The sequence below is a fragment of the Alosa pseudoharengus genome, unplaced genomic scaffold, assembly GCF_046254945.1.
Source record: "Alosa pseudoharengus isolate Yale_2024_CS ecotype anadromous, Long Island Sound unplaced genomic scaffold, YU_APseudo_1.1 YU_APseudo_1.1_scf_16, whole genome shotgun sequence".
NCBI lineage: Eukaryota > Metazoa > Chordata > Actinopteri > Clupeiformes > Clupeidae > Alosa > Alosa pseudoharengus.
This window is the reverse complement of record NW_027468630.1, coordinates 13,784,463-13,805,488: the sequence shown is the minus strand read 5'-3', so window position 1 is coordinate 13,805,488 and position 21,026 is coordinate 13,784,463. Positions and strand designations below refer to the sequence as shown.

General features: G+C 39.9%; 1 protein-coding gene and 1 long non-coding RNA gene across 2 annotated transcripts in view; one reads left to right on the top strand and one right to left on the bottom strand.

The window, feature by feature from the left end:
* b4galt1l (DP-Gal:betaGlcNAc beta 1,4- galactosyltransferase, polypeptide 1, like) overlaps positions 1-21,026 on the bottom strand; it is a 37,500-nt gene that overhangs the window by 13,583 nt on the left and 2,891 nt on the right. The window contains exon 3 of the mRNA XM_076287140.1: positions 11,782-11,969. Coding sequence (XP_076143255.1) covers positions 11,782-11,969 — 188 coding nt within the window. The remainder of the gene's footprint in view (positions 1-11,781; positions 11,970-21,026) is intronic.
* Positions 3,046-8,174, top strand: LOC143125561 (uncharacterized). The gene is made up of 4 exons (XR_012987278.1): positions 3,046-5,755; positions 6,613-6,692; positions 7,073-7,112; positions 8,002-8,174. It is a non-coding gene; the product is annotated as an uncharacterized LOC143125561 (long non-coding RNA).

The following is a 21,026-nucleotide window of genomic DNA, read 5'->3' as shown; positions in this document are numbered from 1 at the left end:
TAGAGATTTTAAAGGTTTTATAACAATGCTACTGTACATCTTCTTTGGCTATTCTACAATCTATTCACCTTTTCAGCACCAGTAGGCTACTTTCTGTGCAGCCGCACACACACACTAAGGCATGCCAAACAAGCATACACAAAAGTTTCAAGAGTGGGGGATGGAGTAAAATATGGAGACAAATTGAAGTGTGATTTATTTTCGCGGAACGGATGTACAGGACTGAGCGGCGGTCATATTTTGTACCGCTATGCGGTACATCTAGTTTGTAACTCAATCTGTCCATTTCTTTCACAAAATCCACCAGAAGTCACCATTTAAGGAGTCATTTTTTCTTTTTGGGGGGGGGGGGGACACTGTACTAGTATTTGAACCCATGCTAAAGTTGACTAAAAAGAGGAATATAAAATAATCTGTTAGAAATTGATCTTTGCATGGTGTATTTTTCAGTTAGCCTATTAGCTGGTTTGATTTGCATTGAACTCAATGAACATCAAACCAGCTAATAGACTTAACAAAAAAAAAAAAAAACACACCATGCCAATCTCTAGGTATGGTGAAGGGTATGTGGTGATGTAGGGATATTTTAATTCCAAAGGCCAAGGGAACTTTATCAGGATGCATAGTATCCTGGATCCATAAAATAAGTGGCCTTTCAAAATAAAAAAAATCTGCCTGCCTCTATAGGAATTTAACATAGGGGTTGAATACTTATTACCCCTGTATTTTAAGGAAGAACATTTATTTATTTACGATACATTCTTCATTCACTAAAATTAGTGTTCGGGTTGGATTTTTAATCATTTCTTTTCATTAAGGCATTGAGATCAATTTCTAACAGATTATTTTATATTCCTCTTTTTAGTCAACTTTAGCATGGGTTCAAATACTTATTCTCCCCACTGTATCTGTACATGTTGTTCATACATTGTTCATACTACATAGCCATATCTATTCTGCTCGTTACTGCTAATCAGTGTTGCCAACTATTTCAAATGGAAAGTAGCTAAAAGATTTGACTAAATCTAGTGACACAGTCGCTAAATTGCCAACACTGCTGCTAATACACTGCGCATACTTAGAGTTAATTTATGTTACTGTAAACCATAGGTTCTCAAAGTGCGGCCCGGGGGCCAATGGCGGCCCGCGGAAACATTTCTGGCGGCCCGCGATAACATCTGATAACATCTGTAAAACTGTACAACTGTACTGTGTGCTTTGAAAAGAATGAATCTACGTTTAGTGGTGTTTCGTGGCCGTCAGGTTTTCCTGTGGTGCTTTGGTAGCTGGAATTGGCCCTGAATAAGGCCTATGCTGATAAGAAGCAAGGCACACTGAGACTGTTTGTTCTAAATAAGTTTGTACTTGAAATGGACTGCAACCAGAACTGTTATATCCCAAATTTGTCTGTTGAGGGTAGAGAACCCCAGGGATTGTGTGTGCATTGCAATTTTTCCTTAAGATTTTCACAAGTTTTGCCAGGTTTAGCCCTCAGTTATGAATTAAAATGTGTTTAATGCAATATAAACTGTAGAGATGCAACCTGGTCATTAAAATGATTACAAATGGGATTTTTTTCCAGGTTCTTTTTTTTCTTTTTTCTCCCCCCGCCCCTTTGGCGGCCCTCAGTTCAATGTTGGGTTCCTGAATTGGCCCTCACCAATCAAAACTTTGAGAACCCCTGCTGTAAACCCTACCACTTTCTTAACTGTATACTACTATCTAGACTGCACTACATGTCTTATATTGTTTATACTGTACCACCTCTCTATACTGTATCAATCACATTGCACTTGTTTGCACTTCTGGTTAGACGCAAACTGCATTTTGTTGTCTTTGTACTCTGCACAATGACAATAACGTTGAATCTAATCTAATGTAATCTTTTATCAAGTCCCCCAATGTAAAGTCCACGCACCTCCAACCTATGTGCCAAAGTATATTGAATACTTCTCTACATGTGCCTCTGTGTGTGTGTGGGCTGGTTACTGAATTATACTGCATAATTACTGAAACATTTTGTGAAATAACATAGGCTGCCAGAGACACTAGGAAAATATCTATAGGCCTGTCATGCAGTTGGTAGCACCACACATAGGTTAGGCTATTACAGGGCTTAAAGCAAGGACATTTTCTGTGCCTGAAGTTAGGCTATCAGACATTTTTATATGATATTAAATATAATTTAATATACTATAATTTAATATGATATAGGCCTACCAAGCACAGTGGTTTTAACAGTTCGCCTTGATACTGAATGTGCTTTGATTTAAGCGTTAAGGCTGTTGGGCAAAAAAAAAGCCTATAGTACTGTGCCATCAACATAAATTGATTTATTTTTTAAAGGAACGTTATCAACCGTTCTTCTATAACGTTCTAACCGGTTACCATTTAGAGGCCTTGGAGCAGGAATGAAAAAGTAATGTTTTTGCTCAGAACAAACCAAAATGGCTCGACGTTCCACCCAGGACTTCGCTGAGAACAAACAGAACCACCACACCACACCTGACCCACTGGAATCACACAGAACCAAATGACAAGGCCTACCCTTCACCTCCGGTAAGTCTCCTCACACACACACACACCACTGGTGTTTTGTTGCTGGCCATATCATGTAAGTGTAGCAGGTAGTAGCAGGTTTTGCATTTACATTTATGCATTCAGTAGATTCTTCAAACCAAAGCGACTGAGGAATAACAAACTATAACGTTTGCGAACAGTTTAAGGAGGCAATTCTCCATGAATGGACTGTTTACATTAAATCAGGGCTTTGAACCGGTTCAAGGAACGAAAACCGGGAACTTTTTGTATTTTACAGGGAACAGAAACGAAACCGGAAACGTTATTATTTTTTATGTTCTGGAACAGGAACACTTATTTAAAAATAATGGTAACCGGATAATACCGCTTTAATTTCGTTCCTCAAAGTTTTCGTTGCCTAATTAACTAAAAAAAAAAGGAATTATTTTCCTGCGCACGTTACCATGACGGCTGAGGTTCACTTCCTGTGTGACATCACATCAGACATTCGCTGACTGAATGGCAGTAGGAGTTAAGTCTTTTAGAGACGAATGACCCATTAGACCAGCCTCAGACGAGTCCAGGAAGTGACGTCAATTCCAGAAATAAGTACATAATTTACTTTACTCTTTATGGAGAATACAGTGGGAAAAAATGTGTTTTCTTTTACAGTTCATGGAAAAAATAGTCACATTAGGTAGAATCTTTTTATTATTATTCGTAATTCACATGTATTTATTAAATAATCGATCGCGACTGACTGTCCACGTGATCTGCCAGTCAGCTGGGAGGAGCTTGTGACTCACGCATAGGGACTCACGGCAGATATTGCGCGAAATGTTGGTTTATTTAAATGTTGGTATCGTTTAGATGTCCTTCCTATTCATTAACATAAACATGATGACTGACTAAATAAATGACTACGATGTTTAATAAACCATTGTAGGCATACAAGTTATCATTATATCACATCAATTAAGTGTTTTCTGTAGGCTAGGCTAGTGTGACATGCTTTACACTAGGCTACAGTATAAAAATAGGCTCAACAATAGGCTATCAACACCTTTGCAGTATCACTGTTGCAGAAATCACATACAAGAAAGCATCCTCTTGATTGTTTGTACATGTTTGCATATTCCAACATAAGGAAGCAGCATGAGGAAACTTGTCGTTTTTCTGCCTTGTTTTCTAACTACTTTTACGAGTCTGCAGTATCACCGAGTACAGCTGTTACAAGAGGGTCTGGCGTCCCTTTGTTATGACGCAACTTCCTGCGACGGTCATTCGTCGGAAAATGACTTAAAGCCTGTGTTGCAGGTTAACCACCACTGTTGATTAATGGGTACATAAATCACTCAATCTATGTATATCATTTTTAAAAATGTCTCCAAATGGTGTTAAATGCCAGTTTTTGTTGTTTTTAGCATTAGCAGGTTTTTTGTACGCAATTCGGTGATGACGTCACTTTGGGGACTACTTGATCTGCGCTTCATTCATTTCAATGCATTTCAATGGACATTGCGGTTACACTTTCAACATAAAGTTTGTATATTTACACTTCGAATTTCGTCACAGCATTTATATCACAGCTACCCTATGATCTACCAATGGTAATAACGGTGCCTGATATCAATTTAGTATTTTTTTCTGAATTTCGGGAGGTCTCGTTTTGGAGGGTATGTTTTACATTCATTCCTATGGGAAACGGTCGCGGTTACACTTTCAACATAAAGTTTGTATATTTACACTTCGAATTTCGTCACAGCATTTATATCACAGCTACACTATGATCTACCAATGGTAATAACGGTGCCTGATATCAATTTAGTAATTTTTCTGAATTTCGGGAGGTCTCGTTTTGGAGGGTATGTTTTACATTCATTCCTATGGGAAACGGTCTTTTTTGTATATTTACACTTCGAATTTCGTTACAGCATTTATATGACAACGACCCTATGGTCTAACAAAGATAACAATGTCTTCCGATTTTAGTTTAATGCAATTTTCTGAATTTGAGAGGCCTCGTTATGAGGCTACATTTAATGCACCTATTCAGTTCAATGTATTATGCTTATAACATTACGACACTTTTTTTGTTACTGTCAGTGAACAGCACCGAATGAAAGTCAACATTTTCTTTATATCTAGTGATAGTGATCATGTCGTTAGTTCAGATAAGTAGGCTACCAGGCAAACTTAGTCAGAAGATCAGAATATGAAGCATCATGATAGCTAGCTGGGCTAACTTTTTAGTCCCAGCTGTGAGCCACAGTTACTTAGCTTCTAGCCGCCGCCGATTAGGCTGGTCGTGACTTCAGCATGAATATTTTCGAAAACTACTGCTCGTGATTGATTGCCACTGACATCGTCAGGGTACGGTTTACCAAAGAGGGAGATAATATGGGCAAGTCGCAGTTTTGCAGGTGCTTGTGTGGGCTGTGCCGTCCCGATGGAAACTGTGGTGGAGAGCTGCAGTAACTAGGGAAGCGAGTGCATTTTGGCCGCTGGTCGAGGAGCTCCCCTGTGACCAGCATATGACATGATCTATCTAGCTATCTATCTACCTGTCTATATACATATCTAGGCTATCTATAGCCTATCTATTTATCTATAATCTGCGCTATCTACTGCTGAACAATCCCTTACTCGTCTCTCTTTACTCCTCTCTCGTTACTCTCAAGGGTCTCAAGGTGGGCTTTGGTCTGTAGTCTCCCCAAGGTGACGTAATGCAATGCATTGTGGGGGAAAGGAAAATCACTTCAAACGCTGTGAAATAGTAGCTGCTTTTTCGTATTATATTCCGTTTTGTGATACCCAACAACATCAAATACAATGGATAACAGTTTAAATGTTTATTATCAACAAGCAAATTGTGCAAATTCGTTGGAAAATGAACCCTGCAACACGGCCTTTAACTCCCTCTAGACAGCGGGCCAAGTCTGTTTTACTGCTTTAGTTTTCGAATTGGTAAATCTCCTTCAGGGAACTGGTTCATTTTTCATAATTGGCTATATAAATTGTTTATGAACATATTATTGATTGTTTCCAACGCCAATTGTTGCGCATTTCAAATAAAACTTTAATATAATGTCGCTAGCTGGTGACAAAAAAGTTACCACCAGCGCCGGAGTGAGATCCAATAAAAATTCGTTTTGTTACCTTGTGAACTTCGGTTGGCCAGTCACGTTACACCTCTCACTCGGATTACAGTAAGAAGGCAAGGCATTGACACCAGGTAAGATTTGTTTTGTTTTTTTGATGATTTACTAAAATATTGTTTCATATATGACTACAAGCTATATCTTGTGCTTGCTTGTGCTAGGCCTATATCTTGTGCCGTGATGATTGCCGTTATAGCGTTAACGTTAGTGAAAATAATAAATAGCCTAACTAACTCAACTGTAGGTAGCCACATGCATAACGTTAGCCTAGGCAAAGTTACGTGGTACGTTAAAATTATTCTGCAAAGTCTACCTATTTGGGGAATTAACAATAGCAGACAGAAATCAACTTGAATCAAATTAACTTTAACTCTAATGCCATTTAAAGGTGCACTTAGGAAGGACACGGCCACACATGTGTGAAACAAGTGAGTGAAGGTTAGCCACCAGCATAGAAGCTAGTCAGCTAACGTTATATTCTGGAAACTCAAGCAAATTAACAATAGCAGACAAAAATAACTTCAATCAGATTCACTTTTACTGTAATATCATTTAAAGGTGCACTTGGATTACTCTGTAACTTTGATAAAATATAAGAGCACAAATCCCGAAGCAATTTGTTTTATGTAGAAATACTGCCGTCTACCAGTTCATTTAATGATGTTGAAAGTTTCTTGGAGTAAGATTTGACTGAGAAGGGGCAATATAGAAGAGGCAGTAGTTGACTTGATGTATATCCTTGCTTTGCCTTGTCACAGACCAGACTCTTTTCAATATTCAGAATATATGGGAAGAGGAGCTAAAATGATCAGCACCATATTCTCTGGATCCCAATATAATGCTATTTTTTAATGGGGTGTAATATTGGTAATGATAAATATTTGGCCATTTCTTTCTGATGATAAAAGTAATGCATGTATCTGTGTTACAGGTCATTCAGGTCATTCACAAGTGGCTCCAGTCTGGTTTTGGGGGCTACCCTTTCTCATCCTGTCCTGGCACCCAAGTAAAGTAAGCTATACAGTTTTACATTAGTCTGGCTATCACCATACTAAACTCAATGGTTTAAGATTGAACATTAGCCTGGGGAGTCTGCGCTTTATTTCTACTGCACAAGAGGCATGATCAATGGGCATAGTTCAAATGACGAAGGGGGCGAAATCCAAATTGCCAGCAGATCAGGCTGGGTTTTTACCCAGCCTAGTTTTACATTTGATTTATTTGACTTTTGGTCCACACCATAAAAATAACCATATTGTAACTGGTGTTACCAGTTCAGGATGAATTAAAGGTAAATGTCAACATACATAAACACCTTTATCTGCTGTAAAAAAAATCCACCTTCTACCTCAAAAAACTCTAATGAAATGTACATATTTGTTTTATTTCAGAAGAGAAATAACTACAGGCCTCTGCAACTGCTATTACCAGGTAAGGATAAATGCAGATACATTTCAACATTAAAAAATGCTTTTGTCTGCTTTAATAAAGTCCTCATTTTTAGCACCTCCAAAGCTCTATAATCAGAATTTTACTAATTTTTAATTAATAATCTAATACATTACATTCAAACATGTTGTAGATTTTTATTCACATAATTACTAGGTTGTTACCTTTTCTATACAGTAAGTGGCAGTTCAGGATAAGAAATAGAGTAGTTCAAATAGTTTGAGTAAAAAAGATTAAACAGTTGGAACAACGAGACAAAGAAAAGCAGCATATAGCCTTCAAGTGCAAATGGAAATATAATGTGTGAAGTTATTGGAATGCAAATAAATGTAACCACCTTCAACATACTTTTGAAGACATTTTGTTTCAAGTGTGCAACAAATGTAGTCAATTTAGTAAGGGAGTTTGTCGGTTAGTTAGTCCGTCATAGGGTAGGCTAAGCAAACAATAGGCTACGTTAAAGTTAACTTTGACAAGGTTGGTGGCTAGCATTATTATCATCAAGAGTATCGTGTCTCCGGATTGCTTTGGATTGAGGTTATACTTCAGATATCCTACGGTAGGCAACGCAAATTCCTTACTTCAGAAATAGTGGATTGATGCTCCTGTCAAAGGTCTCTGCTGCAACATATAGCTTGAATGGTACAGTAAGTAGCTTTGGATAAAAGCATCTGCTAAATGTAATTTTATGTTAACCAGGGCTGTAGTGGAGACTAAACGCAAGTAAATGGAGTTTTCTCACTGCTCAAGTCATGTTTCTTTTTTAATTGAATCTCCTTAATACCTATCTCATATATTATATTGTGTTAGCATAGTTGGCTTTGGATGCTACATACCATAAACATTAACATATCTGCCTATTTGATTACAGGTGTTGTGAGGAAAAACACAGCGACACGGTCAGCCAAGGACGCGGAGGTCACCAAGCACGCAGTCAGGTGGTTCAACCTGGCGGCGTATCGGGCAACGAGGAGACGTGTCCTGCCTCCATCCACACAAACGGAGTAATAGGAGAAATAAGCATTAAACAATCTTTTTATTGAACTTCTTGTTGTTCACCAGTTATTCATTTTCTGATATTTTAGCTGTGCATAGCACAGCATTTCATTAAAGTTGTGGCCTAATAGGTAAAATGTTTTATGTCTGCACCAGGCTTGGAATTTCACCATTTTAGGGGCAAGGCCACTTGGCCTTCAGTTGGGCACATTTTGGTGGGGGGCACAAAGGCCACGTGTCAGGGCACCAAGGCCAAAGTTAACTATACAGCAGTAGGCTATAAAAATTATCAAAGTTGTATTTAGCCTATTCACAGCAGTAGACCTACATCACTTTATGAAACATTACAGAAACATGACATATTACATAGAACTGTAAATCATCTGATCATCTAATATTTACATATATCTAGGCTATATTTAACATTTATTTTATATTTGCCTTGTTATGAAATCATGTATTGAACAATTTAAGCACAGCTCAGCTTTAAGAAACTCAAATAGAGATGCTTAGCATTTTCTGATCATTAAGGCTACTTTCAATTTTTTTATATTTACCGATATCTAGGCGATATTTATTTGTAACATTTATTTTGTAGTTGGCCCGTTATGAAATCATGTAGAACAATTTAAACACATTGTAAAACTTAAAGCCCAAATTTGCATGCATGTCGAAATTTGCTGCAAATTCAAAACTGGATTACTCTGGAACGGCTAACTGTACAGGGGACTGCTTTACACCTTTGTGTTCGGTAAGGTCTGCTGTTTATTCTGATATATGGTTTGTCATGTGTTGAACGAAGGGTTTGTGAAGTATTCCACCGAGATTAATGGGTAGGGAGATGGGCTTTTAGCACTTGAAGAAATATGCAACACTTCATATACGTGGCTATCGATATCAAACTGGAAGTAGGCTACTTCGCGGTCAACGCTCGTGAGAGGTCACCATTATGCACAATGCATAGTTTAAAAGACACTCAAACAGATTAACCAGCAAGTTAAGTTTTATTTGAAGAATCAACTGCATCATCCGTAGCACATATTGGGTGTTAGCTGTCAGTGGGTTTCATTCACAACAAAGCAGCGTGCGCGATATTTACGTCATGGTTGTCAAGGAGACAGGTATTTTGTAGCCTTTTCTGACGGTACGATTTAGTAGTCTCGCAAATGTGCCATCTTAAAAAAACGATGAGTATAAATCGATGTCTTCTTCAATTGCGCAGAAACCGAAGTTGGAAACAACACTTAAAGTACTTATAAGATATTTATAATGTCATCTGTAAAACATTACTTAGTTCCAGGTAAAAATGGAATTCATAATTTCGGGGTCCGGCCCACAGCCTACTCTCCTGAATGGAGAGAGAGCAGTGTGTCACTCCCCGATGTGAGTCGCTACCTGATGTGAGTCACGCATGCTCAGATTGATAGGTTTTACGGCATAAGCCAAGGGATCCGACTGAAATCCATAAAACAATTCACTTTTCTGTTTCAAAAACGTTTTAGCTATCTAAGATTGTTTGATTGCTAACGTTAGCAAACGCCATTCAAGTGACAGCCTTTGTTGTGCTTGATTGCTTACTTACTTGCCAGCAGTGAACAAACTTCGTTATGTAGGTCAATTTTTATTGATATTACAGAAGTCTCTTGCTAGCAGGCTACTTCAGCCTCTAATCTAGAACTGACATTAGAGATCATGCCGTGAAAATGTGATGCCTTACGCTAAATAATACATTACTGCTGTGTAGGCTAATGTCATTATTCTGTGGCTAACAGCACAGGTAGTCGCAAAGTAACAAAGTGACGCATGCGCGACTTACATCCGGTAGCGACTCACATCGGGGAGTGACAACAAAGTCTCCACTCGACATCTTAAATGAGAGGTAAATTACGATCCATCGTTAATTAAAACGCTCATTCCAAACACAATATCAATAGCTATATTTGTCGACTCCACGTTAATGATGGACTAGCGAACATTTGGCTAAATGGCTTTCCCCCCGACAGTTGGAATTTGTTGTTGCCCGAGTGGCATAACCACGTGTCTTAATAATGTTATGGTTATGGTTATGGATTTAGCAGACACCTTTGTCCAAAGCGAATGGTAAACGTAATGTGGTTACGTTTGTGTGGAAATTTTCTCTTTTAACAATAAACTACACATTTGAAATAATTGTAGGCCTATTTAATTATTATTATTATTAATAATATAATTATTATTATTTAATAATGGTTGTAATATTATTACATTTGGTTTAAGCTGGATGAGAAAGATGTGACATAATTCTATAGCATTAAACAGCTGACAGGAACGAAATTAACCATTCCGGGAACAGTATTTTTTTGTTCTAACCGGTTCGGGAACGTCAATTTATTGGTGGAACTCATAACCGGAAACGTTATAATTCCGTTTCTGTTCGGAAGGAACCGATTGGAAAAAAAAAATCGGTTCAAAGCCCTGCATTAAATAGTTCAAATGCATTTGTTCGAAGAAAACATTGGCCGTGAATCTTCGCCTCTGTTTTTACAATAATTACGTAATTATTGTAAACAGAGGCGAAGATTCACGGCCAATGTGGTACCAGCACTGCTGATATTTGAGTGTTTCAGTTGGCTTTTCCCCTCGTTTCAGTGATTGGTAGCCTACATCATCTGGGTGATGGCTTCGAATATGTGTAGCTTTTTTTCCACTCACATACCCAACAACTGCTGAACAACGCCGACACACAGTTTCATCTTATCCACCACTCTTTCGCCTGTACTAACGTTACTGTAACTGAAGTTCTCAAATTTGCGATCTTAAAGAGACCAGCGGATCCTCTAACCCTTGTGGGTCTAACCCTATTTTTTACAGTCTATGGTCATAGACTTAGTGCTGCTAATGACTGACAGACTCGACCGACGACCTGACAAAAAAAACATAGGCGCCAATCAGAGCTTCAGAGATAAGGCGAGGCTACAGATTAGCGTTAGGTGTCGCTAAAGAACTCCCGTAACTCTCGCTACTTAACAGTAATTGCGCATGACATTAATTAATCCGCACACGAGTTTTATGTATTTTTATACCGTGTATTCTCCGTGTAAATTCATGCACCGAACCGTGACGCCCGTACCGTTTCGGTTCAATACGAATACATGAACCGTTACACCCCTAGTCTGCTCCTGTCTGATCTTACTCTTACCACACACACACACACATGGTAAAACTGGTCAGACAGGTTGAGCTTCATAGGCCATAATAGATGTGCTCTATACTTTCAACCTAGAAGTCATGGTAACCCCAGCCAACAATCTGCTCCTGTCTGATCTTCCTCTTATCACACACACACACACACACACACACAGGCACATACATTATACCCCCCCCCCACACACACACACAACTTTCTGCCTGGTTTGTTCTAGCTCTGTGTAGTCCGCCTTTGTATCAGTGTGTGTGAATGTAAGCGCGATTGTGTGTGTGTGTTTACTGAAGTCAAACCTGTATCATGGTTGGCTGTGTGTTAGTGTGTGTGTGCGTGTAAGTGTGTGAGTGTGTATGTGTGTGTGTGTGTGTGTGTGTGTGAGAGTGTGTGTGTCTGTTTGATCATTCAAAACATTTGATTCCTAATGAAAATTTACGAGTAATGTGGAATTGAATAAAGTATCTAAAATGTTACCTGAAGCCAAACTTGTCCATGGACACGGAGAGGTGCCTGGGCTGGCTGAAGCAGCTGTAGGTGTTGCGGTCGTCCATGGGGATGAGGTCGACGTCGCTGAAAACAAAGCAATTGTAGTCGTACTCCTTCAGCGCCTCCACGTATCCCACGTTCAGCAGCTTCGCCCGGTTAAATGTCTCATTTCCAGCCTAGCGCACACAAAACACACACACAAATTACACTTAGAAATCAGAAAACCAATTACAACAGACACACTTACAACACACAAAAACACTTCACAATAAAGAGAGAGAGAACCACAACAGCCAGTCACACACACACATTCATTTGTTAAGTTATACTCCATATATAATTGTATTAACTTTTCTTAATATTCATGACAAGTTAAATTTAAATAGATGGTGGTCTAACTGGGGACCACAAGTGGCACGCCACCGGCGGCATACCACCAGCGGTCCGCTATCTGCCAATCTGATTTTGCTATCTGGGTGTATGGGTACAAGGGAAGAAATAACCATCAGATTAAATCTGAAAACTGGGGGAAATGGGCAATGCCAAATGTACTGCCTGGGTGCAATAGACAGCTCTTAGCTTGCATGCTATATACTTACCTATAGGAGTTCCCATTATCATGCTAGCTAGCTTGGTCTGCTAAGCAAACAAACAAACAGAATACCTCATGTGGTGAACATTCTAGAACATTACACAGTGCTTCTAAGTTTTTGTTTTATTTTAAGTTGCTTAGGCTATTAATCCATTGCCATTCACTGCCTGTACCTAAATTGGTGCATCCTGCCCTATCCCTGAAACTGTCTTTCACAGCACACAAAGAGTAAGCTCCCCTTACGGCTTTATCTGATGGACACACACACACACACACACACACACACACACACACATACACACACACACACACTAAAGAAAAGAGCGAGGATGGAACTAATGCATCAGGAAGATGAGACCTTTGAAAGAGAGAAAGAAGTACCTGAACAAGAAGCACACACACAGACACAAACAGAAAATACAAGAGGAAATGGGGCGATAGAGAGAAAGGGAAAGAGATAATGAGATAGGATACGGAGAAGAGTGAGAAGTAGAGAGTGATAGAGAGAAGGAGAGAGAAAGAAGGGAGAGAGAAGATGGTGAGAGCAGCCAGTGACAGAGAAGCCGTCTGGAAGCACTGAAGCACCTGGGCAAAACACACACACACACACACACACACACACACACCCACATCCCGACCCACCACACACATGCTCAGACATGTCGTCACACACACACCAAACGGTAGGAAGTGGGGAATTATGATACATTATTCATTCACTAAGAAAATTGGTGTCCTTAAAGGTTAGATATTTCCTCATTTTTCACTTAAGGCATTAAGATCAATTTCCAAAAGATGATTTTATATTCCTCTTTTCAGTCAACTTTAGCATGGGTGCCAACACGTTTGGCCATCACTGTATGTTTGTCTGTGTGTGTTTGCATGTGTGTGTGAGACAGACAGAATGTGAATAATTCATTAGGTGCTTTCGGACTAAAGCGTTCTACGAAACACAGTTCTATGAACTACTGACTGGAGAGGCTAGCGCTAAAACTACAGTTCCAGGCTGTTTTTCCTTTTGCATTTGCGCGGTCAGTATGAATACCGAGGTAGCATAACGCATTTATTTATAAATTGATGGGCCCTCTCAGTGCTGTTTTGGGGTGCCACTCTGCCCCGTCAGTGCTGTTTTGGGGGTGCCACTCTGGCTGGGCCCTCTATGTGCTATTTGTTTATCTGCTTTTTTGTTGCTTTGTTTATTCTGTTTTGCGACTTGACTTGACTTGACTTGACTTGACTTGACTTGACTTGACTTGACTTGACTTGACTTGACTTGACTTGACTTGACTTGACTTGACTTGACTTGACTTGACTTGACTTGACTTGACTTGACTTGACTTGACTTGACTTGACTTGACTTGACTTGACTTGACTTGACTTGACTTGACTTGACTTGACTTGACTTGACTTGACTTGACTTGACTTGACTTGACTTGACTTGACTTGACTTGACTTGACTTGACTTGACTTGACTTGACTTGACTTGACTTGACTTGACTTGACTTGACTTGACTTGACTTGACTTGACTTGACTTGACTTGACTTGACTTGACTTGACTTGACTTGACTTGACTTGACTTGACTTGACTTGACTTGACTTGACTTGACTTGACTTGACTTGACTTGACTTGACTTGACTTGACTTGACTTGACTTGACTTGACTTGACTTGACTTGACTTGACTTGACTTGACTTGACTTGACTTGACTTGACTTGACTTGACTTGACTTGACTTGACTTGACTTGACTTGACTTGACTTGACTTGACTTGACTTGACTTGACTTGACTTGACTTGACTTGACTTGACTTGACTTGACTTGACTTGACTTGACTTGACTTGACTTGACTTGACTTGACTTGACTTGACTTGACTTGACTTGACTTGACTTGACTTGACTTGACTTGACTTGACTTGACTTGACTTGACTTGACTTGACTTGACTTGACTTGACTTGACTTGACTTGACTTGACTTGACTTGACTTGACTTGACTTGACTTGACTTGACTTGACTTGACTTGACTTGACTGTCTGTCTCTCTGTCTCTCTCTCTCTCTCGAAAATAACTTTCCAAAAAAGTGTTCTTTAAACAACTGCTAACTTTTCAAATGCTTTAAACAACTGCTAACTTTCTTTAAAGGACTGGGAACTCTTCCAAACCAGTGTTCCCTAAATGATTATTAAGTTTGCAAACCAGCATTCCTTACACGGCTGATAACTTTTCAAACCGGTGTTCTTTAAAAACTTGAGAACTTTCCAAACCAACGTCCTTTGAAGACTGTTAACTTTCTAAACCAGCATTCTTTGAACAACTTTCCAAACTAACGTCCTTTAATGATTGTTACCTTTTCAAATCATTGTTCTTTAAACACCTGGGAGCTTTCCAAACTAATGACCTTTGAAGACTGTTAACTTTTCAAATCACTGTTCTTTAAACACCTGGGGGCTTTCCAACCCAACGTCCTCTAATCAGCTGGGAATTTTCCAAACTAGCATTCTCTCCATCCATCCACTAAAAACAGATTTGTTGTGGCCTGTTCCTTAGTTAAGCGACGATGATGACTTGAGGATGTGGGAATCATAGTTTCGTTCTTTAGTTAAGCCACCATGCGGCCTGTTCCTTAGATAAGCCATTATGATGACCGAGGATGTGGGAATTAGGGATGCTCCGATCAGTGCTTTTGATTACCAATCCGAATACCGATCACTGAAAATCAGTATCTGCTGATACCGATTACCAATCACAGGATGGGCTCTACACTAACTTTTTTCACTAACGTTTCAAGCCATCAGCCAAACATAACAATGCACCAGTTGCAAAGATTAAAAATGACTGACAACATTTACAGGAAACAAAATGTAAAGCATATTAGTGCCTACTTTATTTTTGGTCTGTTATAGTCTATATTTTGTTTTAATATCATGCATTGTCATATTTGCATTTAGCCTGTATATCAAGTATCCTGCAAAATGTAATTTATTTGTGAATCCATCTGTTGCAAATCCAAATGGTGATCTATCCATCTAATTCCATATTTCAAGCCTACTACTACTAAAACAAACAGCCCATTTCCCTTCCATAACTCAGCATAGCATAATCAAGGATATTTACTGTAAATAACCCCATAATAGGTTATTTAATTAAAGCAATTTATCTGTTTAGAAATCATATTCTTGATAATGTAGGCCTAAAATGTGTTTATTTAGTTCATGACTGAAGAGGCCATATGTCTTTATGTAGTAAGGGGTGAGAGGCTTTTCATTTGAAACAGGTCATTCAGAGAAGAAAGTTCATTGTAATGTAACGGTGTAACAGCTTTAGCACCTGTGTGAGGCGCTAACGTAACGGTGTTGTTTTTAAGATGTAGCCTACTTGATGTGAAAGACAGGCAAATAAATACTTGATGTGAAAGACAGGCAAATAGGCAAACACAGGGATCCTTACATTTATCTGCATTGATGGGGCAATGTTACTTTAGTTTTCTACTTTAGCTTGTAGGCTATTCGGTGTAAACAAGCATGAATGGAAGTCATCAGTAGCGTTCTACCTTAGAAGAAAACGGGAGTATGATGGGAGGCTGCTTTTGTCCCTCTTTGCTACAGCTATAAAGTTATATTTTGCATATTCCAGCCAATCCCTTAATTGGACTAAAAGCCATATTACAGCCCTTGAATTTGATAACTAGCAACTGAGAAACTTCAGGTAAAGTAACACAAAACTCCTAACATGGAGATCCATGTAGTCTAGGTTTTATGCTGCATTTGCGACGCCATTCTATGGTTCACGGTTCACACCTGTAAGGTTTTTAATGTTGCTCAGGGGTTGCTTAAATCAGTGTTTCTCAAAGTGTGGTCCGGGGACCACTGGTGGTCCGCAAGCTATCCCAAGTGGTCCGCGAGCAGACGTGGTAAAAAACAATATAGATGAGTTGTTTGCAATATTGAACCAACTTCCAAACAGTTCTGCAACACTGCCTATGTAAGCTATGCCAATTTAAATCATATGAATCCTCTAAAACAATAAGCAAGGTGCAAAGACAATTAGCAAGGTGGTTCAGTGAGTAGGCCTATTGTGTCTATTAGCTAGGTGGTCCATGAGTTTTTTTTTTACTGGTGAAGTGGTCCTTGGTCTGAAAAAGTTTGAGAAACACTGGCTTAAATCATCCTGCCCTCCCCCCCCCCCCCCAACACACACACGTTTCTTGGTATTTTATGCCCCCAACGTTGTCTTCAAGGCAGCGCTGCCTGGAAGGCAGTAGGGTTAGGCATGAGTTAAGGTTAGGGTTAGGTTTAGGATTAGGTGCCTTTAAGTCAGCGGTGGCAGCGCTGCCTGAAAGACGACGTTGGGGGCATAAAACACCATCGAGCCCCACACACACACACTCTCTCAGGTGTGCAGTGGGTGTTCCCTTTGGACTCAGTGGCGGGGGGGGGGGGGGGGGGGGGGGGGGCGGTATGCGAGTGTGGGCCTGTTCTTGTCATATGGCATTTTTACATGACAGATCCATCAGACAAAACCCATCCATACACACCAGACTGACAGAGAAAACGCACACTCTTTTTAGAGAAAACACACACTCTTTTCAGTAAAACCCTGCTTCAATCTCCTCTACCCCTCTTTAGGCAACATTACATTAGCCTAGACAGGCAAGTCTAAATCACACACACGGTGGATTTCATGTGTCTTCTTGTCACTGCTGTCCTCAGAGAGGTGTGACTGTGAGTGTGTATGTGTGTGTGTGATTTATATGTGGCTTTCCGGACACAGTGCAAACACCAGTTATGATTATGCAGTATTGTGATTATACTTGCCACTTGGCAGAGTCTTTAAAAGCTTCTGTAACATTTATCTTTAAAGGGACACCAGGCAATGTTTTCGTGTTAATTACTCATCTTCGTAAGTCGGTATATGGTTAAATGACTAATTACAGGGCGAATGAAGACTCTCTCACCCGCCCCTACTGCCTGTAAGAAGAATATCCTGCTTGCAAGTTCAGTGTATCGTATCCGCCGACCGAAGCAGGATCAGTTTACATCCTGCATCCACAGCAGAGAGGCAGGCTAACGAAACGCTAGCGATTGTTGCAAACGTGTGTATAATGGCAGAGCCGGCGAAGAAGCAGCGAAAACCCTTGACGGAAGATGCAAAGAAAAGGAAAAGAGCTTCAGACCGAGCGAGGGGGAGTTTCGTAAAGAAAAAGCATCAGGCTTGCCTGGTGTCCCTTTAATATTTAATAACTTAATGCCTGCAATCTGCCATGATCGGATGTGATCTGTGCCAAACAGTTACACAGAATTACCGATAGCAAACAGGGTAGATGAAAGCAATCATTGTGTCCAATACTCACAATCCACACTTAGATACACAGACACACACAGACACACACACACACACACACAAACAGTGAGAGACATGGTGTAAGCGGTAATTATTAACTCAGGTCGGTTTCACTACAGATAGTTTCACGTGTTCTAGTCAAACTGCTTCTTCTCCTCAGCTAGAAGTTGTTCTAGGTGTGACCTGTGTAACAAAAAAATTCAAAGCAGCTCGACAGTAAGCTTGTTTAACAACAACAGGATTACCCCTCACATAGACACACACACACACACACCCTCCCTCACCAAGTATGACCCAACACCCCACAGTGTCAGAGCCTTTCCCAGTCGCTGAGGTTCAGAAGAAGGTTCTAAGAGGATTCTAAGGAGGACAGCCTTGAGAACCGGACATGTGTTTGGGTTAGGGGCCGTTCTAACAGACACTTGAAACCGGATGTGTGTTTGGGTTAGGGGCCGTTCTAACAGCCACTTGTAGGTTTGGAAGAAGTCGGGCTTCAAAACTGAACCATATTTGGGACATAATGCTGTTGACCAACACAAACACACTGAAGTCCACACACACTTGGGGGCACAGCATTTTCACTGAGGGGGAATTCCTGTCCACGCAAAGACTCAAACAAAGAGGTGCGAGAGCTCAAAGCCCTGGTTCAGCCTCCCGTCACCATCCAGAGTGTGTGTGTGTGTGCATGTGTGATGTGTGTTGGAATGGGAGTGTACTGGATGTGTGTGACAGAGAAAAAGATTGTAAATGCATAGGGAGGGACATGTATGCGTAAAACAAGTCAAGAGTGTGTGTGTGTGCGAGTGTGTGTGTGTGTGCATAAGGTGTGTAGGATGAGGGAGGGGTCCAGGGACTGAACTCACGATAACACCTGTTACAGATTAACTGTGTGTGTATGATTTAGAGAGAGACCTTTTATGATGAAATCTAAACAGGTTAGCATCATTAAGGTGGGAACACTGCATGACTCAATAGGGAAATGCCTATCATTTCCCAAACACAAACACACACACACACACACACACACACACACACACACACACACACACACACACACACAAACACACAAACACACACACACACACACACACACACACACAAACACACACAAAGAGAGTAGTGATGTGGCGGTACTGATGTGTCCTTGTGTCCATGTGACACAATAAGCATATCCATGTATGTGTGTGTGTGTACGGTGAGTGTGTACAGTGAGCTACTATCTGATATATGAAATGCCTATTGGGATTAGCCTGGTAGGGATTGATATTTTTCCCTAAAATTAGACTTTTACAATCCTGGGAAAGGAAGTCGCAGGAAATAACCTTCTTTTAACCCTTAGAACCCGATTGACGCAAAGTGCGTCAAAAAACACACCCTTTCTTCTCTGTTACATTTCTCCGCGACTGTTCATCGCAACGAGATGAAACCTTTATTGCATGACAGAGAAGAAGTGGGGCTTTCCAAATAGACTACGCACTTGTCTGTACGATCAAGTATGAAAATTTTAAAAAATCATGAAATTAAATCAAATTGCATCATATTTACAGTCTATACTTCTCTGCGTTCACCTGCGCACCCATTACTCTCGTTTGAATTACTCGTGAACCCGTGATCGCATAGATATGGCAAGCATGTCAGATGAAAGAGGAGAAACAGGGCTATCCATTGGTACCATGGATATCGATCTTTCTGGCTTATAAAAACAGACGAAGTGACTGCAAAATATTAACGTCATGTACACAAACCAACGCTGCACACCCATTACTCTCGTTTGAATTACTCGTGGACCCGTGATCGGATAGATATGCCATGAGGAGACACAGAGCAGAGATATGAGGAGACACAGAGCTATCATTTGATACCAAATACATCCTTCTGGGTTATAAAACAGACGAAGTGACAGCAAAATAATAACTTCATATAGCTGGACTTACCCCACGTTTTTGTCTGTTTTTGTGGCAAAGCATGTTTATAATCCAACGCTATCGTGTGTTTCTCTATGGCAAAACATGTTCATAATCCGGATTTGAGATGCTAGCAAATTCCTGCATGGCATCCAATTCAAGGCTCACATTGCATCCCAATTTGTTCAACAAAGAAACACCTTTTTTACCTTTACTTTGTTCATGGCAATGCAGTAACAAGTTGAGAATCATCATGAGTGCATACAACATAGGCACGCAGGCTAACAGGCAAAAAGGGGTAGTCAGTCAGATCAGGTAGTGTCACAGATATGGAGCGCAGAATGGTCATTTTTCATCGCTAGATAAAAAATGGCATTTATTTCTGTAAATCACACACCACATATTTCTGTAAATTGCTCAGCCCCAGAGTATCCCTCCAACATGGCAATTATATTGCCCGTTTCAGGACAGTCTGTCCTACACACACATGAAATGCATGTAGAGCTATGAGCTTGCTGTGGTGAGATACAGGTCAAAATATAAGAATTTTTATAATATGATTTTTATATTTTAATTCTTTAAAAATCAAAATAAAATGCTAGTACTAATACATGATGTGATGGCAGATCTGGATAGCCTAGACTCTGCTGAAAAAAACAATATATAATATGTGTGTGTGGCACTTACAATGACCAGAATAAATCCTTATGAATAAAGATAGTGAAAATGCCCTAAAAACAGCTTAGGGTTCTAAGGGTTAAAAAGCATAACTTCAGCTAAGCCCTGGTCTTTTCAAGCAACACTATGTGCAATAAGGTGAAATAGGCATATATTTTCACATATCAACGTTGCCATGCGTAAACAAAACTAGTCAACTAGCATTACACTGTAGGCGTTAACTAGCATCACACAGCTAATTTCTGCCATTTTTACGGGACAACTGTCATATTATCACTTGTTTATGCATGTCATTAACTTTTGTTTATGCATGCAATACCCATTGTTGATGACGCATCCTTGGTTCTCTTCAAAACTGATGGAAATGCAGGTTGGTTCACTAGATAGCACCAAGGTTCAAATAATTCTGAATGGCACCAGTTCAAGAACACGTTCTCTGATGATCGAAAAACGCCCAGTAAGGAGCAGCCTCCTGAAAGTGATATTTCACAAATCTTCATTACATAAACTAGCACAATTCAGTAAAGCAAGTCATTTAGTGTTTTCTAAGCCATTCTATTAAACTAAGTATTGTACTGCTCCGTAAGCCTCCTGTAGTAACCAAAGGAAAAAGGAAAAGGAAACCGTAGTAAAATATGTTTTTTTATTAGGGACCTTCAGGAAGCAAACATGTCTATTAGGGCTAAAGGCTATTGTGACAGATGGTTGGATTTCAATCATT